This window comes from Canis lupus, chromosome 20, assembly GCF_011100685.1.
Source record: "Canis lupus familiaris isolate Mischka breed German Shepherd chromosome 20, alternate assembly UU_Cfam_GSD_1.0, whole genome shotgun sequence".
NCBI classification, from domain to species: Eukaryota; Metazoa; Chordata; class Mammalia; order Carnivora; family Canidae; genus Canis; species Canis lupus.
In genome coordinates this window covers 52878265-52887687 of record NC_049241.1, presented here as the reverse complement: position 1 = coordinate 52887687, position 9423 = coordinate 52878265, and the positions used below count along the sequence as shown (strand labels likewise).

General features: G+C 54.3%; 1 protein-coding gene across 2 annotated transcripts; it reads left to right on the top strand.

The window, feature by feature from the left end:
• Positions 1 to 312: 312 nt before the first annotated feature.
• CLEC4G (C-type lectin domain family 4 member G) lies at positions 313 to 4409 on the top strand. 2 transcript variants are annotated; one of them, XM_038567472.1, is made up of 10 exons: positions 313 to 979; positions 1308 to 1418; positions 2062 to 2115; positions 2336 to 2398; positions 2527 to 2631; positions 2950 to 3039; positions 3249 to 3370; positions 3480 to 3595; positions 3871 to 4018; positions 4147 to 4409. In XM_038567472.1, exons 1-9 carry the CDS (start codon positions 898 to 900, stop codon positions 4007 to 4009), a joined length of 882 nt encoding a protein of 293 aa, XP_038423400.1. In that variant the 5' UTR covers positions 313 to 897; the 3' UTR covers positions 4010 to 4018; positions 4147 to 4409. The 2 variants fall into 2 exon arrangements, with proteins under 2 accessions (XP_038423400.1, XP_038423399.1); XM_038567471.1 differs by having other exon boundaries at positions 345 to 979; positions 3249 to 3397.
• Positions 4410 to 9423: the final 5014 nt, after the last annotated feature.

Here is a 9423-nt window from a genome sequence, read left to right as displayed (position 1 = left end):
TCCTCCTTTGCATGGAGGAGAAAAGCTGAGGCTTCATAGAAAAGCTACATATGGGACACCTGGGTGGCTCAGCAGTTAAGTGCCTGCCTTCAGCTCAGGGCGTGATCCTGGAGACCCGGGATCAAGTCCCACGTCGGGCTTCCTGCGTGGAGCCTGCTTCTCCCTCTGCCTGTGTCTCTGCCCCTCTCTCTCTCTGCATCTCTCTGTGTCTCTCATAAATAAATAAAATATTTTAAAAATTAAAAAAAAAAAAGAAAGAAAGAAAGCTACATACATACACCCCCACTCATCCACCCAATAATAGAGTCCAGAGCTTAGCTGGCCACCACCCAACAAACATTTCTGTTCTCCCTTCTGGCCAGGAAGGATTGAATTAAGGTCAAGGTCAGATCCAACCTCCATGCACCTACAGAGAGGTTGAGGAGGGAAGCAAGAGCTGCCCTGGGAGGCCAGGCCTGAGGGAGTTTTTTCAGGAACCCTCTAGAAGGGACCAGAACTCAGCTGGACTCAGCCTCTTCCTCCTAGGAGGAAGCCCAGCCCCAGACCTCTAAGAGATGGAGGTGAGGTCCAAACTGAAGCCCCCAGCACCAGTCTGGAGATGTTGCTGCAGCTGCCAGGCCAGAGAGACTAGAACTGCGTGTGTGCGTACACACACACACACACACACACACACTCCCCACCCCTCTCCACTCCTTTACCCTGCTCAATCCCCTTCTACCCCTCCGCTCTGACTACACTTCCCCCATCCCACTTCACACTTACCCCTAAACCAGCCCAGACCAGAAAGGGCCCAGCCTTGCGATTGGCCTGTGGGTCCCAGTACCAGGAACTGAGAGGAAGGCTATGGGAAGGAAGGAAAAGAGAAGGCGGGACTGAGAGGAGGCTACATTTCTATCTATGCCCCGGGCTGGGCGCCTGCTCACCATGGACACTGCCGGGTACAGCAAGTGGGGCGGCGGGCTTGAGGATGTCCCTGGAGGTATGAGCAATGGGACCGCCTCACCGGCCTGCTTGGGTCTCTCTGGCCAGTGGTTTGGGGTTTGATGAGGGAAAGGAGGGGAACAGCTGAGAGCAGGTCCAAGTAATGGGTGCAGGAGAGACACCAGAGGTGCCAGGACTAGCTGGACCTGGATTCAAATTCTAACTCTGCCACTTAGAGCTCGTGTGACCTTGAGCAAGTTACTTAACCTCTCTGAATCTCAGTTCCTTGGGAGGAATCCAAGTGCCCAGGGCTCCATCCTCAGGGCGCAGAGATCCAGAGTGGTCCTGGTGCAAGAGGGACCCAGGAGTCCATCTGTGTTTTCCAGGGAGCTGGGGACGCTGGGGACGCTGGGGACAGAGACTCCTCTTCCTGGGCCTGGTTCTGGCAGTGGCCACAGTCCTGTGGGCTCTCATCCTGAACATCCTCGTTTCTAAGGGTGAGTGACCGCATAATGAAGGGAGGTTGTGCCAAGCTGCCCTGGGGACAGACTTTCCCTCTGTCTCAGGTCTCACCAGCTGGGTCTCGGATCCCTGCGTGGGTCTGAGTGTGAACACATGCGAATAGAGTTTGTGCCCATCTTTGGGCTGTGTGAACCCACATGTGTATGTATGTGTGCACATGAGTGTGTGTGCATGTGCCTGTGTGTTTGTTGCTCCCGGGTGTGTGTGCACATCATTTTTTTAAAGATTTTATTTATTCATGAGAGAGATTAAGAGGGAGAGAGAGAGAGGCAGACACAGGCAGATGGAGAAGCAGGCTCCCTGCAGGAAGCAGCATGATGTGGGACTCAATCCTCAGACTCCAGGATCACGCCCTGAGCCAAAGGCAGATGCTCAACTGCTGAGCCACCCAAGCGGTCCTTTTTTTTCTTTTTTCTTTAAATTTTTAAAAAAGATTTTATTTATTTATTCATGAGAGAGAGAGAGAGCCAGAGACACAAGTAGAGGGAGAAGCAAATGTGTGTGCACATCACGTGTGCCGTATGCCTGCCCGGCCCTTCTGTGTGTCCCAAGCCTGGGGTCCTGCACCCCATAGGCAAGGGGAGAGTTCGGGGGACCTGCAGGAGCCTCTCTCCACAGCCTCCACAGAGCGACGGGCGCTGCTTGGCCACCAGGATCTGCTGAGGACGAACGGTGCGTGAAAACGGTGACTGGTAGCCACCTCCCCCCCACCCCCACCCCCACCCCAGGATGTGCGGGGCGGGAGTGTTTAGGACCCTGGAGACAAGGTAGTGGGTGGGTGGGTGGGTGAGGCTGCCTCAGTCCCGGGGACGGCCTCGGAGTGGGGAAGGGTGTCCTGTGAGTCCCCGCAGGTGACCCGGCGTGTGCGTGGGGCGGGCGGGGATCATTTCAGCCTCGGAGCAGTCGGCGGCGCTGGGGGCTTTGAACCGGGAGGTCCGAGCCTGCAACACCTGCTGTGAGACTCGCGTGGGGGGGCGGGGCCCGGGCCGGGATTGGAGGAGGCGAGCAGGGGCGGGTTCGTGGCAGGTGGGGGCGGGACGGATTGGTCCTCCTCCTCCTCCTCCCCCGACCCCTCCTCTCCAGGCTTGGGGACCCAGAAGCTGCTGCAGAGGGCACGCACCGAGCTCGGGGAGGCGCAGGCGAAGCTGATCCAGCAAGAGAGTGCCCTGAAAGAACTGAGCAATCGCGGTGAGAGCGTGAGAGCGGGACACTGCCTCGCCCCCTGATTCCCTCACCGCAGCTGTCACTCAACCCTTGATCCACATGCTGACACCTATCCTGGACTAGGGTTACCGCGACCCTATCCTGTGACCCTGACCTCTGGACTCTGACCTTGACTAACACCCCTAGCCTCAACTTGGCCCCCGCCGGCCAGACCAGTTCTGGACCTGATGTCATTCTTGCCCGTGACCCTGACCACGGGACATGGCTGCTGACCTTTAACTAATCGTGACCCTACTCCTGACCCTGACCTGAGCAGTAACCTGAACTCCCTTGACTTCGCAGTGACCCAGAGCTTGGCTGAGGCGAGCAGGGACCGCGAGGGCATCCGAACCGAGCTGTTCAGGGCTCTGGAGGCCGTCCGGCAGGGGAACAGTGAGCGACACAGGCAGAGGGGAGAGAGGAGGGGACAAGTGGACCCTCCCTGTGGGCCTCGGGGTTCCTTGATCCGCCCTGCCCTGCCCCTTGACCTTGGCCTGTTCTCTGTGCCTCCACCCCTACACCTGGGTGGGGGGCACCTCCCCCGCGTTTTTTCCATTCGCCCTGCCAGGGAGCGCTTCACCTCCCTGACTCCCTCCCCACAGGCTCCTGCGAGGAGTGCCCCGAATCCTGGCTGCCCTTCCAGGGCTCCTGCTACCTTTTCTCCGTCCAGCGGGCCACCTGGGAGGCGTCGCAGCAGAACTGCGCAGGCGCAGGCGCACACCTGGTGATTGTCGGGGACCTGGAGGAGCAGGTGCGCTGTCCCAGGTGGGAGGCGGCCTTCACCTGATGGGGCGAGGCCCGGGAGGGGTGCAAGGCGACTCCTTCCCACGCAGGGCTTCCTGAGTCGGAATACACGTGGCCGTGGTTTCTGGCTGGGCCTGCGGGCCGTGCGCCGCGCGGGCAAGATCCAGGGCTACCAGTGGATAGACGGAGTCCCGCTCAGCTTCAGGTGAGGGAAGGGACTTGGGGAGAGGGACGGGTCAGACCCCAGGGGAAGTGCTTTGGCCAGATCTCAGGGACTCGTTTGGCATGGGCGGGCCAGATCCCAGGACCTGGCGGAGGGTTAAATTCTGGGAGTTAGAGAGTTGTATCCCACGTGCATGCCCAGATTAGACCCCCAGGGTGTCTAGGTTGGACCCAAGCAATAAACAGGGTAGATGCTCAGGGCTGGACGCCAGGCCCATCCTCAGACTCCCAGAAACACCCCCCAACAAACCACTGCAGCCAGTGGAACACGGGAGAGCCCAATGACTCTATGGGGCGCGAGGACTGCGCTATGATGCTACGCACCGGGATGTGGAATGACGCACCGTGCGAAAACGAGAAGGACAACTGGATTTGTGAGAAGAGGCGCAGCTGCTGACCCCGCCAGGTGCCCACCAGCTGTACCCACAGCCTGCGGGTCGGGGGGGGGGGGCCATCCGCGACGGTCCCCTGGGCTGTTCACCGTCCTGGCGCCGCCCACCACCATAACTACTAAGAGCCGTCCACCCAACCCAGGCAGGTGCGGGCGCTGGGACCTCCACTCCAACCTCATCGCAAGCCCTCACACAGACAACCTAGCCTCCACCCCCACCCAAATCCCGGCTCCTGGGCCGGTCCCTGGGCCCCACCTCCCTCCCTAACCAAAGCAAGGCAACTCAAGCATGGAGCTGGTTTTCTCCCATTCTACCCCAGACTGGGAGCCCTCACAGATAGGTGTTTTGTGAGCTGTCTTCGCAGCCCTAGGAAGCATCAATAAATGCTTGAGAAATGAATTTTGATTCATGGCTTTGGTGAGCTGTCCTAAGTTTTATCCCCGAGACCCTAATATGATCCCTGTGAGTGACCCTGACCTAAGTGATGTCCTGGCCCTATGATGCCCCAAAGCTCGGTGAGTAACCTGCACTTGGCCAGGACAGCTGGAGACACAGGATTGACTCAGACTCAGGGCTCCCCTGCCCCCACCCCTCTGATCTAGCTGGGCACAGGAATGATATGACCAGTGACTCAAAAGAAGAATGCATGAATGTCTCGTGATGCATTTGGAGAAGCCACACCTCCAGGGGAGGAACTGTGTTGGAATACTGCACCAGTGGCCCCTCCTTGGGGACACCTCTCCCGTGGAGATTTGGCAGTCTGAGACAAGGCCCTAAGGCAGGTGGGAGAGGGCCTGCCAGGGAATCTGAGGCACAAGTCCCTTTGTCTTGGGGACCTAGATTCTGTGACCACTGGGTGGAATGATCTGGAAATACACCTCAGAGAAAACTTTTGAGAAACAATGGGATTTCAGCATGAGGAGCTGGGAAGGGAGGTCTTTGCAAGCAGAGGGTGTTGGGATGTGCTAAGTATGGCTGAAGCCATTCGGAGGGTGCAGGGTGCACTGAGTCTGGCTTTATCAGCTGGGGACTTTTGATCTGAATTCACCCTGCACTCCTAAAGTTTTCTGCTCCCGTCCTGGAGACCTGGGGGCTCTCCCAGAATTTCCAGTGGAGACAGGAAACTTTTAGTTCTGGGGAGCCCATTGGGAGCCCCCAGGCTGCCCAGCCCTGAGGGCAGTGACTGGGCAAGCAGAAGAGAGACCACCACTCAGACTCCCTGGCCAGGGAAGACCCTCCAGTGAACCCCAATCCTCCTCTGGGTGCTCTACTACTGCAGCCCAGAGTGAGGCACTAACCAGGCCCCAGGAGCCACCTGAATGCTGGACAGTTAACATACCTAGTGGACTGGTGGCCAGACTGATGGATTTCCAGACAGTTGGGGTGGAAGGCTGTATGAGTTTCCTGGGGCTGCTGTAACAAATGACCACCAACTTGGTGGCTTAAAAACAACACACCATTCTCTTGTAGTTCTGGAAGTCAGAAGTGCAAAATTAGTTTTACTGGGCCCAGAACAAGGTGTCATCAGGGCCAGGCTCCCTCTGGAAACTCCAGGGGAGAAACTATTTCCTTGCCTCTCCTTGCTTCTTGAGCTTCATTCCTCACATTCCCTGGCTCATGGCCCCTTCTTCCATCCTCAAAATTAGTAGGGTAGTATCTTGCTTCACTGATCACATTGCCTTCTTCTGCGTCAAATCTCCCTCTGCCTCCCTTCTTATAAAGGATGCCTGAGATTGCAGTTAAGGCCCACCCAGAGAATCCAAGATGATCCCCTGTAATACTGCACTAATCACCCTGAATTAGTGCAGACGCCACCCGCAGATTAAAGGTGCAGCTCCTCCAAGACTGCCCTCACTGCAGACACCAATTGCAAGTTTGAGGATACTGAGGCCACCCACACTTTGGACCAACTGATTCTGACCAACTGATACAAATTCAAAGGAACTCACAATCCCTCTGGTTTCATAATTCACTAGAGTGACCCATAGACCTCAGGAAAGCTCTGTCTAGTACTTACTGTTTAATTGTAAAGGAAGGACACAAATCCAGACTGGCCAAATGAAGAGACCCATATGGCGAGGGCCAGGAGTGTCCCAAACACGGAGCTTTGGTAGCCTGTCTCCAAGGACTCAGGACACGTCCCCTTACTGGCATGGTGATGTCTTTTCACGAACCAGGAAGCTCCTCTGAACGTTGGTGTCTAGAGTTCGTTGGGATTTCATTTTGAAGGCATGGTTGATTGAATCGGTGGCCACATGATTGCACCCCATCACCAGCCCCTCTCTACTCCATGGAGGTCAGGTGGTTGAAGGTCCCACCCCTCCTGGCTGGTCTTTCTGACATGATCAGCCCCACTCTGAGTCATCTCCTTGGTATAACTCAGGTGTGGTCCCAGGGCCCCCCACGAATAACTAAGATCCTCCTATTACTCAGGAAATCCCAAGGGTGTCGATGATGCCTTCCAGGAACAGGGGACAAACACCTGCCAAGTTCTTTAATATTTACATCTTCCCACCTCTAAACTCTTAGTCACCTCTGCAAAATCTCTGTTGCCATATAAGACAACAGTCAAGGTTCCAGGGATTAGAATGAGGATATCTTTAGGGGCCACTATGCAGCCTCACACAAGCCATGACAAGCTGACACTCAGGCTCAGGGAGAGGGCAGCAGTCAGAACCCCTGCTTGGTACCTAAGTGCCTGGGTGAGTTGGTTTAATGATAATCTGGAGGACTCACAGATTCTAGTTGAATCTACTGACAATCAGGTGGAGACCCCTGGCCAAGTGAAGAGCAGAGACAAACTGACAGCCCATAGGCAGACTTCAAGTCTGGGTCACCATCAATGACAGATCCCCTGATGGGTTGTGGTGATGGATGCCGAGCGGCACAGGTGGGCAGAGAGGCCCCGGTGTCTCTCCTGGGAATGGACCTGAGTGAGCACAGGCTGTGGTTGAGGCAGAAGGAGGAGAACACTTAATATCCCACCATTAAGCAGGAGCTGCCCTGGGATATTTCAGAGGTCTGGCCCTGGCTAGAGCAAGCCAAGTCCTTAAGCCCCAGGCTCAGGTACTGGGGTCTGGGGTTTGAGGGAGCCCTGGGCAGGAGCCTGGAAAGCAAAATAACTGGCCTAGAGACCCCATCTTGTCTTCCACCATCTGCCCTACTTACTCCTGGTCAGCTCATAGGCACTGCGTCCCAGTGGCCAGGCTCTGACCTGTCAACATTGAGTTGGCACATGAAGACCCTGCATGAGAGGGTCAGGGTCAAGTTCCTCATCTTTGGCTTCCTGGTACTGGGCCCTCCCTCCTCCAAGTTTCAACCTCCCTGGGAAGAAAGGCATCCCCTGGATCCTAACAGTAATCCCAAAACAGACCTTGACCTTCGGTTGCTTTTGTTTTCCTGGAGAATCGGTCTTGCCCGAAAGGCTGTATTCTTTTTTGTCTTTTTTTCTTCTTAAGATTTTATTTATTTATTTATTTATTTATTTATTTATTTATTTAAAAAGAGAGAGAGAGAGAGAGCATGAGCAAGGAGGAGGGAGAGGGAGAAGCAGACTCCCCGCTAAGCAGGGAGCCGAATGCAGGGCTCGATCCCAGGATCCCAGGACCCCCAGGATAATGACCTGAGCCTAAGGCAGATGCTTCACCAACTGAGCACCCAGCCACTCCCAGAAAGATTGTTCTGAAGCTGGTACAGGAAGGGGTCTGAATACAGAGAAACCCTGTGATGTTTCCTCTGAGAGACTGGCTGGGCCAGGTCAGCAGTCTTAAAGACAGACCTCCTTTCCTGGAAACCCCAGAAGCTCTGAGCGCATTCCATAAGATCTGGAATATACCTGTCACATGCCTGGGACACAACAGCAATTGCCGAGAACACCACAAAAGGCCTGTGGTAGGCAGAATAATCGTCTCCCAAAGATGTCCATGTCCTAATCCCCTGAGCCAAGGATTTTGTGACCTCACATGGCCATAGGGGCTTTGCAAATGTGATTAAAGTAAGGGCCTTGAGGTGAGGAGATCATCCTGGATTCTCCAGGCGGGCTCAACATAATCACAAGGGTCCCTGAACGTGAAAGGGGGAGGCAGGAGAGAATCAGGGAGGGAGACGAGGCTACCAATAGTCAGAGTGATGTGACCTGAGAAGGTACCTGGTCCACCACTGTTGGCTTTAAAGATGGAAGAGGGCATCGCGAGCCCTTCCTGCCCAAGGATGTGGGCAGCCTTCAGAAGTAGTAAAAGGCAAGGAAAACCACTGCACACCTATGAGAATGGCCAAGATCGGAACACCGACAATCCCAGTGCTAGGTGTTGGAGCAACGGGACTCTCACTCACTGCCGGTGGGATTGCAGAATGGTGCTGCCATTCAGGGAGACAGTTTGGCAATTTCTTACACAGCTAAATGTACTCTTACCATAGGATCCAGGAATTGTGCTCCTTGGCATTTACCCAAAGGCGTTGAAAAAGTATGTCCGCGTGAAAACCTGCACACGAATGTTTATGGCAGCCTTATTCGTAATTGGTCAAACTTGGAAGCAACCCAGATGTCCTCCAGTGGGTGAATGGGTAAGTAAACTGGTACATCCAGATAATAGAATATTATTCAGTGCTAAAGAGGAATGTGGTATAAGCCGTGAAAGGATGGGGAGGAATCTGAAGTGCATATTAATCAGTGAAAGAGGACAATCTGAAAAGGTCACTTATTGTGTGATTCCAATTCTGTGACATTCTGGAAAAGACAGAGAACAATGGAGGCGGTAAAAGCATCAGCGGCTGCCAGGGGTTGAGGGGAGGGAGAAATGAATAGGTGGAGCGCAGAGAGGATTATTAGGGCAGTGAAATGGTTCTGTAGGATGTCATGGTGGATACATGTTACTATACATGTGTTCAAACCCATAAAATGCATGAAATGTAAGACACCAAGGTCAAACCATAATGTAAGGGGCGCCTGGGTGGCTCAGTGGGTTAAGCATCTGCCTTTGGCTCTGGTCATGATCTCGGGGTCCTGGGATTGAGCCCACATTGGGCTCCCTGCTCAGCAGAGAGTCTGCTTCTCCCTCTCCCTCTACCTCACCCCCTACCCCCACTCTCTAGCTTGTGCTCTCTTTCTCTCTCTCTCTCTCTCAAATAAGTAAAATCTTAAAATAAATAAATTAACAAATAAACAACCAACAACCCTAATGTAAGCTCTGGACTCTGGATGGTAATGACATGTGAATGTAGGTTCATCAATTGTAACAAAGGTGCCCCTCCAATGGGGGATGTGGATAACAGGGCAGGTTGTGCCTGTGTGCAGGCAGGGGGGTATTTGGGAAATCTCTGTATCTTCGGCTTAATTTTTCTGTGAAGCTATAACTGCTCCTAAAAAATAAGGTCTCAACCTTCCCATCCCCCCAAAAGGACAAACAAACAAGTCTCCCCT